This window comes from Alosa alosa, chromosome 13 (assembly GCF_017589495.1).
Source record: "Alosa alosa isolate M-15738 ecotype Scorff River chromosome 13, AALO_Geno_1.1, whole genome shotgun sequence".
NCBI classification, from domain to species: domain Eukaryota; kingdom Metazoa; phylum Chordata; class Actinopteri; order Clupeiformes; family Clupeidae; genus Alosa; species Alosa alosa.
In genome coordinates, this window is record NC_063201.1 from 3,889,537 (window position 1) to 3,915,935 (window position 26,399).

The window sequence follows — 26,399 nt, forward strand, 5'->3', positions numbered from 1 at the left end:
ATTTCTATGGAGGACTTTTTGAGTGCTGTGTCTTCTCATTAGAAAGTCTCTGCCAATACATGGTAGGAGGCTACATCAACACGGCACAGCAGCAGTTTGTGATGTTTACTGAGTGTAATGTTAGGTAATGTCATGTATGAAAACTAGTATTGCCAGGCAATACTACAATGAGAGTTAGTATTGCCGTGGCAACACTGGTGACGTCAGCCATGATAGGACTTTTAATTTATGACACCTCTGAATGGCAGAAATCACACAACCTTTGTAGTTTGTTGTTCGAACACTGCAAAGTGCTTACATGGTGGACTGAATCATGATGGTAAAGGCATCAGCTAGAATGTCAGGTATGTCCCTCCTTGGCTAACGTATTCTAAAGATAGAGGCCAAAACATGCATCACTTATGAGAATACTATGATTTGTTGGCGGAAGTAATTACACATGAATGAACACATGTTTTTGAAGGAAAACATTTATTCTGGCAAAGAATCAACTCAAGAAATAACACAATGTAGCTTTAAACATGAAATTGAATTGTTGGTATAACAAAGGAAGTGAATGACAGCAAGTAAAGACACAAGAGAGCTACAAACTAAAAGTCCAAAACTAGTAACTACAAGAACTCAGGACTATGACTATAGCAGCAGTGACAATATACTGTATACCGTGCTGCAACAGTCATTTATCACTTGACACACACCAAGCGGATTCTGGTCATATGTCGTGCTTTAAACAAGCTCCTTTATAGGAGCTTGTTTGGAGTCTGTTGGACCACCTATCTTTATTAATGCTTTACTTTATCGGAAATAATGACCATACATCAAAATAAAACAATCACACACAAATGAAGTCATTATTAGGCCTACATATTAACAAAAACAAATCAGACCCAAGGAACTAGTAGGAAATTTCGCATAGTGCGAAAATAACGTTTTAACATTATCATTGTTGTTGGGGCAAAGGACAACAGGTTGAAAATCCAACCCTCTCCCAAATGGGAAATGAAAGAAAAGGTTTGAGAAACCACCGTATTGGTGTATATAACGTACAACTGCAGCATTTAGTTTATGTAGTGCTATTAATGTATGTAATGTACAACCACGTAGATGAAGCGCATGTATACTATATCAAATGTACAATTGCAGCATTTAGTGCATGTAGCGATATTGCTCAATAAGATCTATGGCCATATAGCTAAGCTAACACAATTGATTTTTCTTCTGTTTAATCCTGTTATGTTTTCTGTGTCTTATGGCACAGTTTCTAATTGCATTGTTTAATAACTGTTGTTCAGTGGTAAAATTCGTATTGTATGGTTGTCCAGGAGGTAAAAGAAGGGAAAAGCCTTTTCAGTGAACGTGTGTTCAAAAGTATGTACGTGAGTATCTTGTAGCGCATCAAAGAATGACAACTGCCCCCTGTCCAAATCCAGGTGCACTCTGAGGGTGTGGAGTTTCTGTTCAATTACATGCACAGGCCCGGGGTAATGGAGCCCACATTCCCTGTACCCGACGCGCCACACTTCCTTCCATGAGAAGCGCTTCCAGTTGGACTCAGTGGTGACGCCAACATCCCAGTCTCTGCTATCCACCACCTCAACATCCCAGCTGTGAGACCCAGAGCTGTAGCCCTCAGAGCCCAGGACACACTCCCAGAGACAGCAGCGTTCTGGATTATTGGGGAGTGCCTGTGCATCATGACTTCTTCTGAGGCTGGTCAGATCCTCAGAAATGATGAGTGATGAGTGTGCAGTGTTTGGGTCCAGAATTACTGGAACTAAACAGAGAGAAATCAAAGCGATAAGGGGTTGGTGAGCGATTGGACATACGTATATTACTAATAGGAAGTGAATAGGAAATGAAATGTACCTAATTTTACCAACAATCCAGTGATCTTAACTCTCATAATTCACTACTAGACCGCTGGACCTGTTTGATTCAGGTTGGCTTTCTCACCAGCAGGACCGCACCGGAGTTCGTTAGATGGTGCGGACCGAGACCACCTCTTTTTGGAGGTCTCGGACTGATCAATTTGGTACACACCTGAGCGTGATTGTTGCATTCCGACCAACACAAACATACTGAAACAAGGGCTCAAACACACTGGAGTTTGATTAAAACGAACTAAAGGTTGTCGTGTGAAAAGGCCCTAGAAGTCCTACCATATATTGGTTCTGCCTGTGCACTTAACACACGTGATCGCACTAATGAACTGATCTCTTTGGCTGAAGAGATGTACTAATTAGGATTCAGCTGATTTAGTGAATGGTTGGAGCAAATAAGCTTATGTGTCAGCTTTGTGAAGCTGGACTTTGACACCTCTGATTGTGTAGTATACAATATGATATCTACATGAATGTGTTAGTGTGGCATGGAACTTACTGTATTGATCCATGCTCTCTCGGACTCTGAACTTCAGGTTGCCGAGGTGCTTCGGCACATCAATCAGAGCTCCCGACAGCGACACGCTCTCTGAATTCTGCAGCATGCACTGAGAACTAGAAAAAAACGGAATTAAGAATAATAACTTTTATTTATATAGCGCCTTTCTTCTCATGGTCGCTTTACAATGTCAGACCAAGACAACACAAGAAAATATATTTTATACATAAATTTAATACAATTGAATTTAATTTAATATATATATATCAATTTAACATATAAATAATATATAAAATATATTTAAATATATGCGATGAGTCCATGCAAGGGTGGAATATGAGAAGTAATTGTAGGACTTGTTTTAGTGTGAGTTAAAATGGATAAAAGTGAAATGCCTTACCTTTTTATAGTAGCCTTGAAGTTCTGAAAAACAGCATAAATTGTAATTGATATTGTGAGTCATCTCGATAAAACTATGTCAATGTATCGCAATGGATATACTGCTCAATGGGAAGTTCAAGCACAAAGCAGTCGAAGATGGCACCCCCCATGTTTGCGAGGGGAATAAGGTGAATACCGTCAGTCGCTTTGGATAAACGTGTATATACCATAACTATGTATCTCATTTCAGTTCAGAACTATTGAGGTAATTCAATTTCAATACTGTGTCTGTCTTGAAGTCTTTACTGCCGATACAAGCCATTCACCATGATGGTAATTATCTACTCTGATAAAACCTTAAAAGATTATTGAATTAATCACCAACCTTAATTACTGAATGCCATATAGATAGACAGGTGTCCATTTTTACAACTAAAATCCTGCATTATTTGCATCGGTCCATACCTGCAAGAAGATTCCGTCTTCAGCAACCATCTGCTTCTCAATGGCAGTTATTTTGTCTGAAAGAATGGATATGGCCTTGCTCATCTCATCGATCTTCTCCTTCATCACCAGACTCTTCTGCTCCTCTTCATGTTTCAGGGTTCTTATTCTGGTTTCTTCTTGATCTTTTAGAAACTGGTGAAGCCCCTCAAACTCCGCCTTGATCTGCTTCTCTGACTGCTGGGCCTGGGCCTTGAATAACCCACACCAAGAAGACAATGTTCATCACAATACGATTCAGCACGATACAATGTTCATCAAAACCAAACTCTAATTTGTATATGAATACAGTCTAATTTTACAGCAATTCTGTTTGTAAATGTGACTTGCTGTTGGCACAGACAGACAATATATCCAAGGTCTGAAAAATTGTTTTTCATGCACAGTCCTGGCTCTGTGAACTGGAAACATAGTGGGGGCAGCCTGTTCCCACATCACAAAACACTGCTTTTTTTTGTTGTTGTTTTTGGATGGGGGTGGTCTTTGGTTCAAATGTAATGTAGGTAAAAGTGTTACCTACACCTTTAATGATGATAATAGTACAAATATTGTACTTTTTTTGCCCAGGTGAAATACTTGATGTAACATCTAATTGCATTATCAGTTGTAATTTAACAGGTGCACAATAAATGTTATTTTTTTTACAAACGCAGTGACAGTCATGGATTAAATGGTCTGTTTTTTTAGTTGTTGTGTGAACCTCACCTTAATATGATTGGCTGTTTGATCACATGTCTTTTTAACCTCTTCATATTTTTTCAGCTTCTCTTGTAAGGGCAGCAGAACAGCCTTGAGTTGTTCCTTGAATAGAAACATTTCATACTTCAAGATTAACTGCATGTTTATCTTTTTTAAATTACTATTTGGTTGCTTGTTCGGTAGACACTTAATTATTCCCATTGCATTAATCACAATTCTCACCATTAAACAACAGCAACTCACCTTATAATCTTGTGCAGCTTCATCTATGGGAAGAAACTCATGGCCTGCGTGTTTCCTGGAAGTCTGACACACAAGACATACGGGCTGTTTATCCTCCTGGCAGAACAGTTTAAGTCTCTCCTCGTGCAGACTGCAGAGCATTCCCGCATCCCTCTGATTCTTCTCCTTCAGGAAAACCTCACACAGGTTCCTCAGAGACAAGTTCAGTACTGGACTCTCCACTGATGATCTTTTTCTACAAACTGGACACTGTTTAGCTTTCTTGCGTCTCCAGAACTGCTCCAGACAGTCTTTGCAGATACTGTGACTGCACAAAAGAATGACGGGATCCTTGAAAATGTCATAGCAAATTGGACAAGTGAGGTCCTCCTCAGGTAGAGACCTCTTAGATGAGCGTGGGTAAGATGCCATCCTCTTATCTGAAAACATGAAGTGTACACGCTCACTAAATCACATCTAATCATCTAGGCTACATTAGCAAAGCCTATACATTTGACTTAAAATGGTTTATGCTTTGTTCATTAAAAAGATTGACTTCCGCATCATTCTTCTCCTTACGGAGACAATAACTTTGCTCGACGCTTTCAGTGTAAACAATTGTAACTTTTAAGTTCCGTTTAACAAAACTCGCCTCAGTAAATCACGCCCAATAGTCTATGGTAGCCTATGTTTTTCCAACGAATGAAAATAGATCTCCAGATTTGCAGACAAACTTAAAAATGGCAGAATACCTGAAGTAAACAAACATATTTTACAGTCAACGCTACTTCCTTCTTTGTCCACGTTGTCTTTCACCAACTCCAGACACTTGATTGGTCTAAACTGCTTTTAAGTCACTCCCTTACTCATGCAGGAAGAGTGCCCTAGGGGTGTGAATACCAATAATTTAAAATATATAGGCTATAAAAAACAGAGACGGTAAAGTCCGGCTTCAGAGGTCCTACCACATTTTTTTCCAATCATTCACTTAATCATAGTATTCTAATTCTAATTAGCACAACTCTTCAGATTACCTAGTGAAATCAGCAGTCTTCAGTGACAGCCGACCTGCGTGGGACACTGTTTGGACGGCTTGATGGTCCAGAAGGTGTCAATGCAGGCTTTGCAGATGGTGTGGCTGCAGGACAGGATCACAGGGTCCACAAAGATGTCGCAGCAGACGACAGGTGAGGTCCTCCTCAGATAAAGAACGCTTGTATGCCATATCTAACTTTCTATCTCTTTCACTTTCCCCCCTGGTTTAAAGGGCTCCTCTGTAGCCTTTAAACTTTTACTTTCTCTTTCTCTGAGGACACTGAGAATTGTCTTTCCCTTTCTCAAGAGTAGATCCTGAGGGTACTCTTGAGTTTTGTCTCTTAAAATGCTTCTCTGCGTCTCCAGCCTGAGAGAAAGATGTTGTTTTGAACAAAGACCAGGAGGAAAATACGACACAAACGTAAGTGTGTTCCTCCTCTCAGAGGACCAGTAGTCTAAGCGAATTAGCCTAGAAAAGGGTCAAAGGTGGAAGTAAATACAGCAAAAGCATATTTGGTATCATTTGAATCGTAATTTTCTGTAGATTAAGAATTTGTGGTGCCTACAGTGCAGATTTGTACTGAAAAAAATATATAGGGCTTTGAATGGAGCATGGCACAATGAGTTTTGGGCCAAAAACGTATGTTAGTACATCTTGATATTAGCTGATATCTCTTAAGCCAATTGAAAGATATTCATCAAACTTGGTCTACTTACCCACTATAAGTTGTCAAAGAGCTGGCAAGACAATTTAGGTCTTGAGGTCAAAGGTCAAGGTTACAAGGTGTCACACAAATAACTCGCATGCAGTATTTGGTTCATATCTCCAAAGCAGACTGATGGATCTTCATTAACTCTAGTACATTTATTGTCTATACAAGTTAGATGAACTTAGGGACTCAGGGCCATGGGGTCAAAGGTTAAGGTCAGTTTCATCCCCTGATATACAAGGTTATTGACGGTGGAGACATGCTAATCAACATGCCATGTTTAATTCAATTACTGTAACTATAGCATTTTTACATAATTTAGCATATAGACTTGGTTGTTTTTGACATGGGGAGTACCTATCTACAGCACAATGAGTTCAATACCCCTCCTTTATATATAAGAATCAAGATTCTGATTGCAATTACTGTAGGCAAATGTGCTTAGCAGTTACACAGCAGTGAAATACTTCCACTAGCATAGTCATGACCTGATCAATATCTCTTTCAATATTGCCCATGCAGTCCTTTCCACAGTACAAGCAGTGCTACTTCCAGCTGTAAATTATAGCTTTCTCTGCTGTTGTGACTTTCCATAAGTTAGCATGGCTGTTAACTGTGGCCCTTGCTATTTTTCCCTTCATGGACAAGGTGTTGTCCACTTTCTCCTGGCAATTTCTGTAACCCTGAAGACTAGCATTGTCCTAAAGGTTTTGATGTTAGTAATGTGGCATGTCCGTTGTTATCTGTTCAGTTGAAGTTACGGGTGGGCAAAAAATAATATCTAAATATTTTGGAAGATTTTGACGGTAGATATCCGTCATCTTGTAGCACTGGCTTGCAAAAGCTGATTTACTATAGCATTGCTATAGGCAACAACACATTTTTAAAGGGTGGTTCAGGATATTGGACAAAGGACCTCATTTCCAAGTTAGCATGTGTGATATTTATCAGTGGAGACCGTTTTCAACACGTTTCATTCAGTCCTTCTAGTTGCAGAGTTTGCAGGTGCTAAGCTAGCGCAAGTAATCAGTATGTTAGCATGCCACTAAAAACAGTCTTACCCACTCCACAGTACACCCAGGCAAATACATTATAACGGCAGACAAATATTTTTTTTTTATTACACACAGACATTTACATTGGCCGACTGTCGATGTAAATGTCTGTGTGTTGATAGTTTTATATTTCTAACATTATTCTATCCATGCATTTCAATGATTGCATAACATTTTGAGGGACTAGTTTCTTAGCAGTGATTAGTAGTACTGCGTCGAAAAGTAAACAGAGAAGCGCACTCCAATCAGGATACTGTCGTGGAAAATGTCTACCCTGGAAATCCAGAGTTCTCGCGAGAACACAATGGAATGAGCAATGATGCAGGTTACTTTTACCCCTTGCATCCCGGGGAATCAATCAAATCGGCGTATCTGATATATGCGGGCCAGAGGCGCCATGACGACAGCGCTGCAACGTTGGAGGTCAGTAAACATTGGTCATAGTGTTATCCAATTGTGTCGAAGTCCGGAATCATTCAGAGTAAACATCGGTCTAGTGTTATCCAATTGCATGCAGTGAGATTTTCAAATGCATGCTTGGTGCCGCTCCTCGAGTTGGGCCATTACATTGTTCGTGGCCAGACCCTTAATCTATCTAGATTACCAGGGTCTGGATTTTCCAGGCTAGAAAATGTCCACTTCCAAATCCAATTGTCCAATTAACAATTATCACTTGACTATTTAGTAATTTAGCATTCTGGAACAAGGCGTCCGAAGGAGACAATGTAGATAGAAGATTTTCCGAAGACTGTTGATCTTTATTCACCGTATTGCAATGATAGTACAGCCCAACCATCAAAGCAATAGGGAGGAGATGTCATCAGCTGGGGCCCCCGACAAGATCTCCCCTACGGATGGCTATACACTATATTTTATACTCCTCAGCCCTTGAGAAGTGCCACCCTCTCACGCCATCTCCATCAACACCCTTCACCAATCAGTATCAAGCAGGGTCACTTACATTGGTGGAAACCATCTTCCCATCATGCATAAAACTATATGCAAACCTATGTAATGCATAGGTAAGATATGTAAAATAGTGTAACCCTAAGTTTTTCTGGTTCCTTCCAGTTTGGTGAAATAAGGCCTTCTTATCTTATTCTCTTCCTAGCTGGACAGGCCCTAACTCATAAGGCACAGTGGCCTCCTCATCCCTGTCCTGTCCAGTCCTCACCAGCTTGATAACACCTCCTCTCCCTTAACCATGTAAAGGAGGAGATCCTCTCATCCTGGTACCCCCAGTACTTTTCCACTCACCCCACTCTTCTGACAGTTGGTCTGGCCTACACAAGATACAGTGACCTCACACTGCTCACGGCAAATGCAGTGGCATTAAGACTTATGACACTAATGACTACATTCTTCTAAACATGAAAACCCATGCAATAGTATAAACCTTTATGAAACCCATGATTACATCCCTTCACATCCTGAAAACCCACCATAATACCTAGTAGAATCCTAGGTAATGTCAGTCTGCTGCTGCCGTTGCTTATATGCCTACTACCAACTTCAGGGAACAAAGTATAACTATTGCAATGCAATGCAAGGGTAGTTTTTATTTCTAACACTATTCTATCAACATAGACATTTACATTGCTTGTCTGGCATTATAATTTAAGTTGAAGGAAATCGCTCAAGATGACAATGTTTATCAGATGTTTGACAGAAATGGTTTGGATTTAATCTAAAACTTCTGCTATTCAGCTTGTCTAAATGAACTACAATGTTGTTATTGATGTACTGAATGTTATGTAATAGTACTTTGTTTTTTACTCCAATATCATTTATGAACTGAAACAGTTATTTTAAAACAGGTATTCACACAGATGTTTGCATTTTTAAAACAGCAAATTATTTTGATTTCCCCTGGTTTCAGAGAGGCTACTACTACAATACTAAAATAAGATGTGGATTTTGAAACAACTGTTTTTATACAGAAAATAAAGTTAGTTTTGCTTTAATAAATGTCCTAATCTTAATCTTAATCTAATGTCAATTCAGATAGCCGATTCTATGCCTCAGCCACCTATAGCCTCATGACCTTTAACCTCTACTGTGATCCCATGATCTTTAATGCCTTATCAGTTAATTTAGGCTTAATTAACTGTGTTGGGTTTAATGAGGATCCTTCAATCTGCTTGAGAGGTATAACACAAACATTGCTTGTCAAGTGTGACCTTGACCTTTGACCCCAAGACATTAAACACCTACTAATTTCATCAAGAATTTATGGTGAGTAAGTACATCAAGTTTGGTAAAGATCCTTTTACCAGTATGGGAGATATCAGCTAATATCTATATGTGATAATATACTATTTTGGCCAAATAATCATTATACCATGGTCCATTCAAAGCTGTATATCGTTTTTCTGGTACAAATCTGCGCTGTAGGCACCTGAAATTCTTAATCTACATAAAATTACGGTTCGATTGATACCAAATATTCTTTTGCTGTATTTACTTCCACCTTCAACCCTAATTCGCTCAGACTACAGGGGGAGGGGCTTCACATGGGTAAATTCTTTCATGACTAATGCCTACAGAATGTCCACAATCTCTTGCCCGTAACACTTTTGCTTTGGTTTGGTCTGATATCAAAGGGCAGAGCTCTATTAAATAGCTATCCAAGCCTTTTATTAGTCAAGTGACTTGTATTTATATAGCACATTTAAAAACAACAGGAGTTGACCAGATGTGATTTCTATTTGGAACTGATGACCAATACACATATATAAAATGAATAAGTATTAAAAGCAATATTAAAAAATAACAAAAAAGTGACAAAACAAACATCTGAACACATCTTATTCCCGTATTCCTCACCGCTAAACTGGAGGGAATGAGTGGTCACTCATTAAAGTGTCCTGGAGGTATGCGTCCTGCAAAATGGATTAAATGGACTTTGTCGCCACCTCCTGGTAAACAATAGATCTTCAGGAGCAACCATTCACAAAGAATTGTATAGTTTCCCAAGAAAAGTATGGTGTAAAAGTCCGGCTTCAGAAAGTAAAAATCCTGCCACGTATTTACTCCAACCATTCACTAAACCAGCTGATTCAGATTGGCCCAACTTCTCAGCCAGATAGATGAGCTAATTAGTGAGAACACCCATGCTAAGTGCACAGGTAGAACCAATACCAAAGTCCTTTCAGGCAAGTCCCTCCACTCGGCGGCCATATTGCAACACTTTTTGGGCACTTATCGGGCATCTATTTTGGCAGAAATGAGAGTGCGCAAGGCTTCACAACATCAACCTTGCTCCAGCAGCAAGATCACATGATTGGCACGTCTTCACAACACACCACGATTGGCTCAATGTATTCACAACACACCACATGATTGGCTCAATGTATTCACATGTCAACGTTTTGCTGCGGAAGGGGTGGGATATGTGTAGACAACTGCCATATTGGTGTTTTATTGGTGAGTGCTGTGTCACCTTATTAGAAAGTCTCTGCCAATACATTGTAGGAGGCTACGTCAACACGGCACAGCAGCAGTTTGTGATGTTTACTGAGTAATCTTAGGTAATGTCATGTATGAAAACTAGTATTGCCAGGCAATACTACAATGAAAGTTAGTAGTTTGTTGTTCGAACACTGCAAAGTGCTTACACGGTGGACTGAATCATGATGGTAAAGGCATCAGCTAGAATGTCAGGTGTCCCTCCTTGGCTAATGTATTCCAAAGAGAGAGGTCGAAACATGCATCACTTACGAGAATACTATGATTTGTTGGCGGAAGTAATTACACATGAATGACCACATGTTTTTGAAGGAAAACCTTTATTCTGGCAAAGAATCAACTCAAGAAATAACACAATGTAGCTTTAAACATGAAATTGAATTGTTGGTATAACAAAGGAAGTGAATGACAGCAAGTAAAGACACAAGAGAGCTACAAACTAAACGTCCAAAACTAGTAACTAAATACAAGAACTCAGGACTATGACTATAGCAGCAGTGACAATATACTGTATGGCTGGTTATGGTGTGAGTGATCTGTATCTGTCAGGGCATATGACAGCAGACATGATCACCGGCAGCAAACAGCATCTTCTGTTTGTGCTGCAACAGTCATTTATCACTTGACACACACCAAGCAGATTCTGGTCATATGTCGTGCTTTAAACAAGCTCCTTTATTAGGAGTCTGTTGGACCACCTATCTTTATTAATGCCTTATTTTATCAGAAATAATGACAATAGATCAAAACAAAACAATCACACACAAATTAGGTAATTATTAGGCCTACATATTAACAAAAAAAAAAATATCAGACCCAAGGAACTGGTAGGAAATTTTGCATAGTGCGGAAATAACGTTTTGACATCATTTTGTTGGGGCAAAGGACAACAGTAAGACTTCCAACCTTCTCCCAAATGGGAAATGAGAGGAACGGTTTGAGAACCACCGTATTGGTGTATATAACGTATAACTGCAGCATTTAGTTTATGTAGTGCTATTAATGTATGTAACATACAACCACTAGATGAAGCGCATGTATATAAAATGTACAAATGCAGCATTTAGTGTATGTAGCGATATTGCTCAATAAGATCTAAGGCCATATAGCTAAGCTAACACAATGGATTTTTCTTTGGTTTAATCCTGTTATCTTTTCTGTGTCTTATGGCACCGAGTGTCTAATTGCATTGTTTAATGACTGTTGTTCAATGGTAAAATTCGTATTGTATGGTTGTCCAGGAGGTAAAAGAAGGGAAAAGCCTTTTCAGTGAACGTGTGTTCAAAAGTATGTACGTGAGTATCTTGTAGCGCATCAAAGAATGACAACTGCCCCCTGTCCAAATCCAGGTGCACTCTGAGGGTGTGGAGTTTCTGTTCAATTACATGCACAGGCCCGGGGTAATGGAGCCCACATTCCCTGTACCCGACGCACCACACTTCCTCCCATGAGAAACGCTTCCAGTTGGACTCCGTGGTGACACCCACATCCCAGTTGTTGCTATTCACAACCTCAACATCCCAGCAGTGAGACCCAGAGCTGTAGCCCTCAGAGCCCAGGACACACTCCCAGAGACAGCATCGCTCTGGGTTATTGGGGAGTGCCTGTGCAGCATGACGTCTTCTGAAGCTGGTCAGATCCTCAGAAATGATGAGTGATGGGTGTGCAGTGTTTGGGTCCAGAATTACTGGAACTAAACAGAGAGAAATCAAAGCGATAAGGGGTTGGTGAGCGATTGGACATACATACTGTATATTACTACATGACTACCAGCTGTGGTTTAGTTGTAGACTTTTCATTGTTCATATTATGTACCGAGGTTTAAAAGTCCAGCTTCAGAAAGTAAGAGCATTTTCAGACCTATAGTTTGGTTATTTGGTCAGCAGCAGGCAATAAATTGGTGCAATGTTGCAAACAAACTTTGGTCCGGTTCGGTTTCACACATGCATCGTTTCTAGGCGGACCAAACTGCGTGGGAATTGAGCAGACAGCTCCCTCGGATGTTTCTTGTGGCTATTTCGAGTTATTTGGTGGTACACACTGGAGTAAGTTTTGCGAGCGATCTTGGCTCATTATTTGCATTTGTGATTTTTGGCAAATTGTGGAGTTTGGAAACGAGTCGTGACTGCAGCTATAAAATAATCTGATTTACTCAGCCAACCATACATATAGGACACATTGTTTGTATCTCCTCACGCATCCACATTTGTCCATGTTTCACATTATTAGGACCAATCCCGCATGCCATTTATTTTACCCTGAAAATCCAGAGTTCATGCGAGAGCACAATGGAATTGTCTCTGTGACACTCTGGCAAAGAGCAATGATGCACGTTACTCCTCTCCCCCCCCAACATTCCGGGGAACCAGCTAAACTGATGAAGACAACGCTGCAACGTTGGAGGACAGTACACATTGTAACACGTAGTGTTAGCCGATTGTGTCGAAGTCCGAAATAATTCAGAGTAAACATGGTCTAGTGCATGCAGTGAGATTTTTTAAATGCATGCTTGTTGCCGCCCCTCGAGTTGGGCTATTACATTGTTCTTTGCCAGACCCTTAATCTTTCTAGATTATCAGGGTCTGGATTTTCCAGGCTACATTTATTTAGGAAATGAAATGTACAGTACCTAATTTTACCAACAATCCAGTGATCTTAACTCTCATAATTCACTACTAGACCGCTGGACCGGTTTGATTCAGGTTGGCTTTCTCACCAGCAGGACCTGAACCAGAGTTTGTAAGATGGTGCGGACCGAGACCACCTCTATTTGGAGGTCTCGGACCAATCAATTTGGTGCACACCTGAGCGTGATTGTTGCATTCCGACCAACACAAACATACTGAAACAAGGGCTCAAACACACTGGAGTTTGATTAAAACGAACTAAAGGTTGTCGTGTGAAAAGGCCCTAAAAGTCCTACCATATATCGGTTCTGCCTGTGCACTTAACACACGTGATCGCACTAATTAACTGATCTCTTTGGCTGAAGAGATGTACTAATTAGGATTCAGCTGATTTAGTGAATGGTTGGAGCAAATAAGCTTATGTGTCAGCTTTGTGAAGCTGGACTTTGACACCTCTGATTGTGTAGTATACAATATGATATCTACATGAATGTGTTAGTGTGGCATGGAACTTACTGTATTGATCCATGCTCTCGGACTCTGAACTTCAGGTTGCCGAGGTGCTTCGGCACATCAATCAGAGCTCCCGACAGCGACACGCTCTCTGGATTCTGCGGCATGCACTGAGAACTAGAAAAAAAACGAATTAAGAATAATAACTTTTATTTATATAGCGCCTTTCTCAAACTCATGGTCTCTTTACAATGTCAGAGCAAGAAAACACCAGAAAATATATTGTATACATACATTTAATATATACAATTTAATTTAAAAAAGAATATATACATTTTTTATATAAAAAAATATATATACATTTATTATATAAAAAATATATATATATACACATTTATTATATAAAAAAATATATATACATTTATTATATAAAAAATATATATACATTTATTATATAAATATATATATGCGATGATTCCATGCAATGGCGGAATATGAGAAGTAATTGTAGCACTTGTTTTAGTGAGTTAAAATGGATGAAAGTCAAATGCCTTACCTTTTCATAGTAGCCTTGAAGTTCTGAAAAACAGTATAAATTGTAATTGATATTGTTGTTCAATTACATCTCGAGTGAGTCATCTCGATAAAACTGTCAATGTATCGCAATGGATATACTGCTCAAAGATGGCGACCCCATGTTTGCGACCGGAATAAGGTCATCTCGTTTCAGTTCAGAACTATTGAGGTAAATCAATTCCAATACTTTGTTTGTCTTGAAGTCTTACTGTCGATACAAGCCATTCATTATGATGATATTCATCTACTCTGATAAAACCTTAAGATTATTGAATTAATCACCAACCTTAATTACTGAATGCCATATAGATAGACATGTGTCCATTTTTACAACTGAAATCCTGCATTATTTGCATGGGTCCATACCTGCAAGAAGATTCCGTCTTCAGCAACCATCTGCTTCTCAATGGCAGTTATTTTGTCTGAAAGAATGGATATGGCCTTGCTCATCTCATCGATCTTCTCCTTCATCACCAGACTCTTCTGCTCCTCTTCGTGTTTCAGGGCTCCAATTCTAGTTTCTTCTTCATCTTCTAGAAACTGGTGAAGCCTGTCAAACTCCGCCTTGATCTGCTTCTCTGACTGCTGGGCCTGGGCCTTGAATAACCCACACAAGGAAAAGCACCATACACTGTTCATCAAAACCAAACTCTAATTTGTATATGAACAGTCCAATTTTACAGCAATTCTGTTTGTACATGTATATTGCTGTTGGCACAAACAGACACCGAATTGTGATTTAATTAAATAATCAGTCATTCTCTTAAAGGTGTAAGGCAAACAATGCTATGCGATTTTTTAGCATAAAGCACTTTTTTGTAGCATGCAGTGAACATCTCCATACAATCCACCAGCTCTTTATGATCAGTAACCTACACTGGAAAAACCCCTGTTTTTCATACACTGGTGGGGTGTACTACGAATCTCAATTAGTGGGTTAGCGAGGCATGTTGCCCTCAAAGCCAGGCTATGCTGTGACACGAAAGTGGATCTGTTTTAGTGTCGCTATATCACCATGGTATCTTATGCGGTCAACCAAACCTGGTCGGGAGGAGGTTATGTGCTAAGTTAGAGCTCAAATCGTTAGGTCTACCGCCCACTGACCAATCAGTTGTCTTAAAAACGAAGTCCTCACGTGTAGGATTCTGTCAAATCTTACAGGTGGAGCTCCGCCTCTACTAACATTTTGGATGTCGAATGCGCTTTAATAGTGCTGTGTGTGCAAATATCCCACTACAAGGACACAAGGAAGTTTATAGTCACATGCATATAGTTACTGGATGCAAGAAATGTAGTGAGGGGGGTAAAAAGTGCAGTAGAAGAGGGGTTTAGTAGATTAAGTGGCAAGGGCTGCATAAGAAAGGTGGGGCAGTGTGTAGCAAGTATGTAGAGGAGGCTTACTGTAGCAAGCAGTGTGCTGGATGTATGCGAGGTGATGACAGTGATTATGTAAGTGTGTTTTTTGTGTGTGTGTGGGCAGGAAGGCTAGGCAATCAATGACATGGGTAGATAGAGGAGAAATCAACAATAATAAATAAAGTTCTATGGAGATGTGCAAAAGTTGGAGAAAGTCAGATGTGTGCGTTTTGATGTGTGATGAAATAAGCAAATAAATAAAAAGTCTGTAGCATAGGGAGAGGGATGTAAAAGTGTAAAAGTCATGTAGGTGTGTGTGTGTGTGTGTGTGTGTGTGTGTGGGGGTCATGAGAGCCGAGGAGTGAATGAGTGCAAAGTCAGTATAGTGTGAATTCAAAGTTCGGATGGCCTGGGGATAAAAACTTCTCCAAAACTTCCAGTTCTGGCTTTGTGACTACATAGGCGTCTTGATTTCAGCAGTAGGAATAATCCATTGTTAGGATGAGAAGAGTCCTTCAGAATCTTTTGGGCTCTTAGGAGTACTCTTCTGGAATAGGTATCTTGTGGAGCAGGGAGTTTTCTTATAGTATGTTCAGCTGAGCACACTACTCTCTGCAGAGTACTACAATCTCTAACTGTGGAGTTCCCATACCAGGTTTGTTTGGGGGTAGTCTTTGGTTCAAATGTAATGCAAGTTGTTTGGTCAAAAGTGTTACCTACACCTTTAATGACAATAGTAAAAATATTTGTTTTTTTTGTACTTTAACAATAAAAGTTTTCTACGCAAAGTTCTACACATTACACCACCATGTTTTACAAAAGCCAGTGCCAGTCATGGATTAAATGGTCTGTTTTTGTTGTTGTTGTACTGCTGAATCTCACCTTAATATGATTGGCTGTTTGAACACATGTCTTTTTAACCTCTTCATATTTTTTCAGCTTCTCTTGTAAAGGCAGCAGAACAGCCTTGAGTTGTTTCTTGAATAGAAACATTTCATACTGTAAGATTAACTGCATTCATCTTTTTTTATTATTATTTGGTTACTTTCAGTAGACACTTATTATGCCCACTGCATTAATTACAATTATCACCGTTAAACAACAGCAACTCACCTTATAATCTTGTGCAGCTTCATCTATGGGAAGAAATGTATGGCCCGAGTGTTTCCTGGAAGTCTGACACACAAGACATACGGGCTGTTTATCCTCCTGGCAGAACAGTTTAAGTCTCTCCTCGTGCAGACTGCAGAGCATTTCCACATCCCTCAGACTCTCCTCCTTCAGGAAAACCTCACACAGGTTCCTCAGAGACAAGTTCAGTACTGGACTCTCCACTGATGATCTTTTTCTACAAACTGGACACCGTTTAACTTTATTGCTAAACCAGCTCCAGAACTGCTCCAGACAGTCTCTGCAGATACTGTGACTGCACAAAAGAATTACGGGATCCGTGAAAATGTCATAGCAAACTGGACAAGTGAGGTCCAATTCAGGTAGTGACCTCTTCTTAGATGAGCGTGGGTAAGATGCCATCCTCTTACTTGGCTGAAAACATTAAATGTGCACGCTTTGTTTATCACACATCACCTCACTAAATCACATCTAAATCATCTAATATAGGCTACATTAGATAGGCTAACAAAGCCTATACATTTTAATTTAAAATGGTTTATGCTTTGTTCATGAAAAAGATCGACATCATTTTTCTCCTCAAGGAGACAATAACTTTGCTCGACGCTTTCAGTGTAAACAGTTATAACTTCTACGTTCAATTTGGCAAAACTCACCTCGTTAAATAGGCCTACGACACCAGTCAACGCTAACTTCTTTGTCCACGTTGTCTTTCACCCCCATCAATTCCAGACATTTCTGATAGGTCTAAACTGCTTTCCCTTACTCCTGCAGGAAGAGTGCCCTAGGGGTGTGAATACCAGTAATTTAAATAAAAAACAGACACGTTAAAGTCCGGCTTCAGAAGTCCTACCACATATTTTTTTCCAATCATTCACTTAATCATATCTAATTCTAATTAGCACAACTCTTCAGACAGGCTACCTAATTAGTGAGATCACCAGTCTTAAGTGAAATGATGACCAACACATGGGCTGCAGATCATTTGTCTTTTTTTCCATCGTCCCTCCTGTCATAACCCCCCCCCTCCTAATAAATTACGTTTATTGACCCTAATTTGCGTTGGAGTTAATGAGAGGGGTTGTTTGTTTTCCCCCCGAAAGGGGCGGGAACGTTTGTCACGAGTCAAGTTCCCGGATGTGCCGGTCTAACTTATGGCAAGTTGCATTGCATGTGAAAGTTGATAGACATGGGAGGGAACTTTTCACCTGGACAGCTTGGACCAATGATCGCACAATTTCCGACTGAAAACGCAATTTGGTTAAGATAGGGGGATTTGACTTGATGTAGCCGCCTGCAGCCATCTTAAGATAACTGCATAACGTGATTATTTCTGAGATTCTGATACGAATCCCCCTGGATTTTTACACCTACCAAGCTACTTGCTGACAAATGCAAAACTGCTGAAGTTCCAGTAGATGGCACCATTTAGATAGTCTTTCAGCACCTGTTTGGAACTTGTAACAGACTGACAATTCGACCATTTAAACATAATATGGTAGTGTTAAGATCTATAATGACAAAAACAAACATGAATATGCCTTCCAACGCTCACTTTTAAAATACTTTTCACATGAAGTCTAGAGCAAGACTTGACTCACACTGTGTGACGATGACGTCATGCCGCTCCTCACATCTGACCGCGAGGCATGAAGGAGAGATGGCAGTCTCCCCTCACAGGGGGAGGAAGTTGGAAGCCCTCATACTGTACATGGCTCCCCATTCATGTGGCACCTTTGTGGACACCACCTGTCTGCAGCTCACCCGGCACAATGAGTGAGCTGTCTAGTGCTATCTAGCTGTCCACTGTGAGTCACCTGTATCTGTCCCATGACGGCTCATGACACTGTTCAGTTTGAGTGCACTCTACACGCTCTCTCTTGTCTTTGAAATGGGCAGCAGTGGCTCAGGGGGTAGAGGAGTCCTTGAGCAAGACACTTAATCCCAAATGCTCCCTACGTGCAGGTTGGCACCATGCACGGCAGCCTCTGCCATCGGCAAGTGAGTGGTGGAGTGGAGTGGGGAGTGGATGGTGAGCCGCTGATGCGTCATGTGCAGCAGCACACTCCGCCTGCCATTCACGTCCCACTTCCTGCGGCATCTTCGGCCTTCGACCACAGTGTCCAGCTCTCACTAGTGTGCCCATCACACCCCCAGATGATATTGGTAATGTTACTCATGAGACTAAGCTTAAATCTATTGTTGTCAGCACACACATTTAGTAGCACTCTTACCGGACTCATTGGGGCTACTAGTTAGCGCTTCAGACTTGTAATCGGAGGGTTGCCGGTTCGAACCCAAACCAGCTGAAATGCCCTTGAGCAAGGCACCTAACCCCTCATTGCTCCCCGTGCGCCGCTTTAGCAGGCAGCTCACTGCGTCGGGATTAGTGTGTGCTTCACCTCACTGTGTGTTTCACTAATTCATGGATTCACGGAATAAGTACTGGCATACTTATTGATCAGGTAAACACTACAGCCACCTAGTGGTTGGGGTGACATCCACTTATCACTGCAAGAATGCTGGTTTGGAATGCTGCACTGTTGCTTGCTCTGGCATTGGTTAAACTTGTGAGTGACCTGACAGCCCAACAGAGAACACTGCTCATACTGTATGCACTTAACTGTGGGCGATTCAAAGGTCGTCTTGCATCCAAACTCTTTCTACCAACCCAAAGTGCTAAGCTCAGTCCTTAAGAGTAGTCATTGAGCTGCCCGCCTTTCGCCCTGACGTTCAGCAGGCATAGATGTGGTTACACCGCATGCCTACACTAAACAAACATGCACCCTGCACAATACAGAACAGCTGTTTGTTCATTTGCTATGGGGTCAGGGCAAGAGACTCCCCCTGGTTGGTTGAGACCATTGTTCTGGCATATAAAGCCCTGGGTATAGTCCGGCGCAGTCCACCTTACTGTGATCACAGAATTCATAGTTTACCCATCTCTTATTTTAGCACTGCACCCCTGCAAATGAACCCCTGCTACACACACTCTAACGCTCCTACACACAGTTGCGTGCGTTGCAGTGCTGGAGACGCATCCCATTCACTTTACATGGGCTCACGTCATCCGTTGCCGAACTGAATTGTGGGTCCGTTGCGTCGCGTTTCTCACGTTGAGAAGTTCATGCTGCACCGACAGACGGCACTGGCCAATCAAGCCAATCGACGGACGGCACCAACCAATCAAATTATGGTTATAGTCCATGGTCAAATGGTCAAGTCATTTGCATAGCTACCGTAGGGAACACCCACTGGCATGCGTTGACGGAACGCAACTGTGTGTAGGAGCCGTTACAGCACCTTTGCATGTCCTTTCACGTGAACTGGACACTGTGAACTGGACCAAATATCGTCTAGGCTTTGGGTGGGTGTGTACATTTCAGGTAGAGACAGTTCCCTCACAGATAATCAGCCGAATAACCGTTTGCAATTTCAAATGACTTTATTTCGATAGACATTCTGTCCAGCAATGCCAGCAAACTCAAAAGAAACGTGTTACAATACAATAAACAGGCAAAATATCAGACGAAAAGTGTGTGAGAATAGACATTAGAAATTAGAATTAGAAATAGAATTGGGATTTAAAATCTTAAAATGGCCAAAAGTACAGAAGGGAGATAATTCAAAGCGGGTGTTTTTCTTTTAATCATTTTAAGATGAAATAAATATCCCCTCTGAAGTCCAGCTTGAGACAGTCATGTGTGTTTTCACAGACCACTCCCTTTTTAACAGTATCTATCTACAGAAGACGAGCCAGGAACCAAGCCGGACTCACTCTCATTGAACCAACACACACTCTTTCTCATAGACATACATACATCCATACTCACTCACATACGTATGCACACACAAGTCTATATTCTTATTTATTCACTTCAAGCACAAATAAAATATCCCAGTGTTAAAGGCCCCTTCATCCATCCATCCATCCAAGTTATCACAATATTGCACTTATCGATAATATATATTGAAATTTAGTCATTTCTGCTCAGCTACAAACAGCTGGAATAGTTCATTTACCTACACAACCTCTGGATCATGGCCAATGAATGATCAACATTTAAATATTAAAAGCAATCTTCTCACTGTGAAAAAAGGGAATATTTTGCAAACACGTCTGTTATAATACACAACCCTATGTGGAGTTATTAAGGCAAATAGATGTTAAATGATTCTGATTGGATTAAAAAGGGAGGCATGCAACACATTCATTCTGACGTCAAGTCAGACAGACACATAAAACCAAGCAATTTGCTTCCTGAGTGTTCTGTACACGTGTGTTGAAATGTATCTGTGTGTCTATGTGTGTGTGTGTTTGTGTATATGTGTGTGTGTGTGTGTCTATGTGTGTGTGTGTGTATGTGTGTGTGTGTGTGTGTGTGTGTGTGTGTGTGTGTGTGCACGTGTCTGTGTATGACTGTTTAAGTGTGGAGTGGACGGTGGCCATCAAGGCCACAAAGGCATTCATTACAGGGTACAGGTGAAACAGTCACTGTGCAGGACTATACTAGACACACTCATCATCAGAGTCATCCTGTAAAGTTCAGAGTTCAGATTCTGTGTCATTAAGGCAACTAATTTGTCAGAAAGGAGGAAATCTGCCCTGCTTGACCATCCACCACTAGTGTCACACAGGGCTTCACACAGGGACATAAGCTACAAAGGCTGCTCTGCAGCAGTTCCTCATTGGTCTCTGCAGTGCTGCTATTCGGACTCTGACCAGTAGAGGGCGATGTCACAAGTAACTGCAGGAAAGCAGGTAGCTGGGACCACAGTGAAGAGAGACAGCATGAATGTGGGGTAAATGCAAAGACTGGTCACTGGTCCGGTTGAAGAGGAACGACAGTCCACTAGGCTTATTTCTTGCATCTTCACGTCTGCATACAAACTGGTGGCCTCATATTTCTTAAGTCCAATAGTCACGCCTGATACTTAAAGTCCAGTGGTGAAAAAGCCTGTTCCCTACAATGGTGGATGTTAATTGGTCATCATCTTCATGCCCCCAATGGCATAGAGAGGGACAGGATGCTCCAGCAAGCACAAGAGAGAAGTGAGGTGATTGGTCATCTGATGGCTGCTCAAGTGCAATGTCGGATTTGCAGTTTTTTAAGAGAGATGGGGGTTGTGGGGGTTTGTTGGCAGGTCATCGGAGAGTGAAGATGTTATTTCGAGTCTTTCAAGTGCTCTCTTTCTCTCTCTCTCTCTCTCTCCCTTCCTCCTTTTCACACACACATTCTCAGACAGCTTTTCTCACGCATCTGTGGACTTGTCTCCTGTGAGCTGTTCCCGGTCTGACACGTCGTCGTCTTTTGGCGGCCGTGCCCGGTCGAAGAATCCGCACTGCAGAAGAGAACAGAGAGAGAGAGAGGGGAAGGCAGGAGGGAGAAAGATGAGAAACTAGCTCCACATTTCTGATCTTATCCCTTTCTTACCGTCACCTCCATGTATTGGGGACTATTCTTTGCAGCAGGGTTGTGCTCAATTCAAATTGCAATTCTGCTTCCTGTTTGCTACCTCAATGCAAGTGAAATTCAAGAATTTAATTGGAATTTAAGAGCCAGTTTTAATTGAATTCTGGAATTTTGCACAAGCCTGCTTTGCAGTACAGCCGAACTTCCAGCAAACGGCACCATTTACAAAGTCTTTCAACATCATCCCACACATTTGAAGTTTACCGCTGACTGCCAATTTAGCACAAAGGCTGGCCCAGACGCAAGGGTCAGAGGCCGAATATGGCCGTGCTAAGAAGATCTATAATGACAAAAGCAGACAAGAACATGCCTCCCAGCGCTCACTAAAATAGTTTTCACATGAAGTCAGGAGCAAACCTGAGAGTCCCTGAGCAAGCCTGGGAGTGGAGTACATTTTTACAATCCTCTGCATGATTGTCTGATACAAAATGAAAGCCTTGGCACTTGTCTCCACATTGGATGCATAAACACTCATGAGACATACACACACACACTTGGAATGTTGAAAGGGGATTTGATTTTCCCTTTGTATGTCTTAAATGTGTGCGTGTGTGTGTGTGTGTGTGTGTGCCTATGTGTGTATGGAGAGGGGGGGTATTTTTGTCCAATTGAATTAGAGGCCCCCCCATCGGGAACACAAACCCAATCAAAAGTCTGAGAACACAACTGCAGACACAACATGGATAACATCTACATGAGCTATTAACACACACACACACACACACACACACACACACACACACAGCATGACTGATAGCATCTACATGACTCATTAATACTGCACAACACCCCTTCCTCTCCCTCCCTCCCTCCTTCTTTTCTCTGTTCTCTTCCCTCTCTCTTTCCGTCCTGGTTCTCCTCTTCCTTTCAGTATTCCTCTCTCTCTTTCCGTCCTGGTTCTCCTCTTCCTTTCAGTATTCCTCTCTCTGTCATCATTCCGTTATACCCCCCCATCCGTTTGTTTGGCTTTTGCTCTGATGCAGAACGGTAGTTACAAAACAACAGAGTACATTTTCTTTTAATTACAAACACACACGCACGTACGCACAGAGACAGACACAGCGCGCGCACACACGCACGCACACACACACACACAGCGCCACTCCTGACATGTGTTTGTCCCCAGGCTCGGTGTCTTTGAAGAATTTATTAACACATAATTAACAGAGCTACAACTAGAGCAGCATGTGTGTGAGTGTGTGAGTAAGTGTGTCTGTGCATGTACATCTATAACAGAGCTCTCTCCCCCTCTCTCTCTGTCTGTGTGTGTGTGTGTGTGTGTGTGTGTAACTCGTTTCTCTCTCCCTCTCTCTCTTTCTCTGTGTGTGTGTGTGTGTGTGTGTGTGTGTGTTCGTTCTTACCTTCCACATGGCCACTGTGAGCATAGCCAGCACCAGCAGGCCCAGTAGTATGGCCAGTATAATCACCCAGAGAGGAATGGCAAAGGACACATCAGGAATGGCCCATACCACAAACGTCCCGATCTAGAAACACACACACACACACACACACAATTACTTCAAGAGGTTGCATGTATTGTATACATTAATCAGACTTAATCCTAGACCCCCATTTACAAAGACAATGACACACAGACGCCCCACACACACACACACACACACAACCGGTGCAACCGGAAGTGGAGCTGACCCCGAGTGCAGGTCAGATCAGTGAGGTTTCTGGGTAGTTCTGTGTGCACTGCCATTGGTCTGGAGCTAGGAGGGAAAGTCAGCTCCTTCCACCTTCCAAATAGCCGGAATCACACACACACACACACACACACACACTCTTTCTGTCTCTCACACACACACTCTCTGTCTCTCCACACATGACTGTGTTTATGCTGCCCTGCAGTCCCCACAGTTTAACCCTTTCCCTCCCTTCGCCCTCTTCCCATGTGCATCTGAGTAGTTAGCTCATCATCATCCGAGGGAAGGTGCCCTGCAAAGGCTAAGAGCAGTATCTGCACAAATAAGAAGTACATGATCTGCTCTTCAATCTGTTCAAATGGCATATGGCTGCCTAATACATTTCTTAGCTAAATTTACATATTTAGTTTGCAGTTTGTATAGAAAAGTAGAGTGAAACCAAGGCAGAGTGCAGTATCTGCCCTTACTGCCTTGATTTCACTTGTCATTACTGCATTCTGCCTTTGTTTCACTTGCCCTTATTCTAATAGTGTGTGTGTGTGTGTGTGTGTGTGCACAGGGACAGACTGGGACTAAAAAAAGCCTTGGACTTTCTTCTAAAAAGGCACACTACCATTCACATTCACACACACATTGGGTGTCTATCATGATACAGTCTCACAATATTAAATGCCAGTGAAAGTATCATATTCAAAATAGTCAGTCAGATTTTACAAAAAGTAATTAACATATACTTTGACAAATATAAGCAGCAGTGAGCAAAGGTGTCCAAGGTTAGGTTTTGGTGTGCAGCAATGCAATATTGCTTGACATGAAAGTCTACAAGAATACCCGATTGATTTTGTTCCATTTTTCCATAAATGTTTATAAATGATAGAGTTGCCATTGTTAAGGCATCAAGCAGCATATCTTCACTTCAAGTGCCTCCTCAATGAATATAAAAACTGAGTGATTATGATCACTTGCTACACTTACTGCAAAAATTGTATGGCCATGTAAGAATAAGCAGTAATGCAAAGGCAAAGCGCAGTATAGCCTATAAAACTACCAAATTTTGCCTAAATGTCAAAAAACAAATGATACCCCTTGTTGTTGAATATAATTTGATGCTTATACTTGGTGTAAGAAAAACACAAAAAGCTGTTTTTCTCAGTTTGGCATTTTTGCAGATACTGCTCTTTGGCTTTGTAAGGCAGAATTCACATGGACAGTCAGTCATGGTTCCCCTTCTACAGGTTCTACAAAGGCATTGACAGTTTGCCAAGCAGGAGCATTGCCATTCAGATGGCAGTTAATCTGATGTCAGCATGAATGAAGGGGAAAGCTAAAATAGTGGCAGCATAACATGTAAACATCTAACGATTAATGAATGTGAATTAAATGATTTATTGTTGTAACTGAAGTACACATAGTATACATATTTGTACTCATATGCATCTTAATTTAAGTGCACATCGTATATATCAATGCATGATAAATGATTTAAAAAGGTGATGTTACATAGTACTTATATTGCACTTAGTATGTTAATGATTTAAGCAATAAGCCCCGAGAGACTGTAGGTTACACTGATTTTATAACGGCTAAGGGGCGTTGTTAGGCACGACGCGCAAGAAAAGTGCCTAAAGCCCCCCTTAGCTGTTGTAGATTCAGTGTAACCTACCGACTCGAGTGGCTTATTGCTTTTCTAAAACGGTTACTAAATATCTGACAAGATTTCATAAAATAAAGGCACAGCAACAACGACTTATTCATAAATAATCATTCTTCCACCAAGAAATATATTTCCTCTATCAGAATGGTTGCCAAGCAACGTCGAGACGCAGCTACTCCCAACTTTTCTATCAAGTCGTGGTAGCGCAGTAATATACTAATAACTTTTCTATCAAGCCGTGGAAGCACAGTAATATACAGCAGAATGAAATGCGGTCAAGGTGTATGTTTATGCTGCATTTTACAACGGCATCGAACGCGATTCAGCCAATCACAATCAAGGACCGGAACTATCAGTTTCAGAAATATTATTTAGGGACACCATTAAGATGTACTTGAAGATATTAGTATATCTTGGGAGGTACTAAAGACCACTTAGTACATACACTAAATTTAAAATTACTGTACAAAAATAGAGTACCGGTACATTACGGAAATATACTAAATAAGTTTTACACTAACTGTAATTTAGTGCACTTAATTTTACCTGCGGAATTGTCTTTACAAACCAAAGACAAGGTCCAAGGTGTGTGTGTGTGTGTGTGTGTGTGTGTATGTGTGTGTGTGTGCACACAGTATACATATCATGGTGTTTATGGTGTGCAATTCAAGTCGATAATTCAGTTTAGGCTTGTGAAGTAACAGTAAAATGTCCTCCAACCTTCTGGTGAACCTTTTTCTTTTTTTTTAGAGATTACATGATTGTAGTGAATTAAAATGTGCTGGCATTTGAAGTTTATGAATAGCTTTCTTAGAAAGTTGGGCCATTGTTTCCTTTGATTCAAAATGTCTGTGACAAGCGTACACACAACACACAACACACGCACACACACACACACACACACACACACACACACACACACACACACACACACACACACACAACCACACTCACACACTAATACACATACAGACATACGCAAAAAACAAAGATGAACAGACGAACGCACACAGGCATGCAAACACA

At 41.1% G+C, this 26,399-nt stretch overlaps 3 protein-coding genes across 5 annotated transcripts in view; all 3 read right to left on the reverse strand.

Moving 5' to 3' along the window:
• Positions 1-463: 463 nt before the first annotated feature.
• Positions 464-5,610, reverse strand: LOC125305992 (nuclear factor 7, brain-like). Of its 3 annotated transcripts, none has more exons than XM_048261112.1 (7): positions 5,220-5,610; positions 4,207-4,625; positions 3,970-4,065; positions 3,226-3,456; positions 2,780-2,802; positions 2,380-2,495; positions 464-1,774 (listed from the first exon to the last, which is right to left on the reverse strand). In XM_048261112.1, the coding sequence occupies exons 2-7, from the start codon at positions 4,615-4,617 to the stop codon at positions 1,275-1,277; spliced, it is 1,377 nt and encodes a 458-aa protein (XP_048117069.1). In that variant the 5' UTR covers positions 4,618-4,625; positions 5,220-5,610; the 3' UTR covers positions 464-1,274. The 3 variants fall into 3 exon arrangements, with proteins under 3 accessions (XP_048117069.1, XP_048117068.1, XP_048117067.1); XM_048261111.1 differs by lacking the exon at positions 5,220-5,610 and adding an exon at positions 4,938-4,991; XM_048261110.1 differs by lacking the exon at positions 5,220-5,610 and having other exon boundaries at positions 4,207-4,971.
• Positions 5,611-10,754: 5,144 nt separating this feature from the next.
• Positions 10,755-17,534, reverse strand: LOC125305995 (E3 ubiquitin-protein ligase TRIM35-like). The gene is made up of 7 exons (XM_048261115.1): positions 17,253-17,534; positions 16,579-17,010; positions 16,348-16,443; positions 14,476-14,706; positions 14,090-14,112; positions 13,597-13,710; positions 10,755-12,146 (listed from the first exon to the last, which is right to left on the reverse strand). The coding sequence occupies exons 2-7, from the start codon at positions 16,996-16,998 to the stop codon at positions 12,095-12,097; spliced, it is 936 nt and encodes a 311-aa protein (XP_048117072.1). The 5' UTR covers positions 16,999-17,010; positions 17,253-17,534; the 3' UTR covers positions 10,755-12,094.
• A 2,488-nt stretch (positions 17,535-20,022) lies between these two features.
• Positions 20,023-26,399, reverse strand: part of itga8 (integrin, alpha 8) — an 86,244-nt gene continuing 79,867 nt past the window's right edge. The window contains 2 exon segments of the mRNA XM_048261116.1: positions 20,023-21,939; positions 23,432-23,554. Of these exon segments, the coding sequence (XP_048117073.1) occupies positions 21,850-21,939; positions 23,432-23,554 (213 nt within the window). The 3' untranslated portion in view covers positions 20,023-21,849.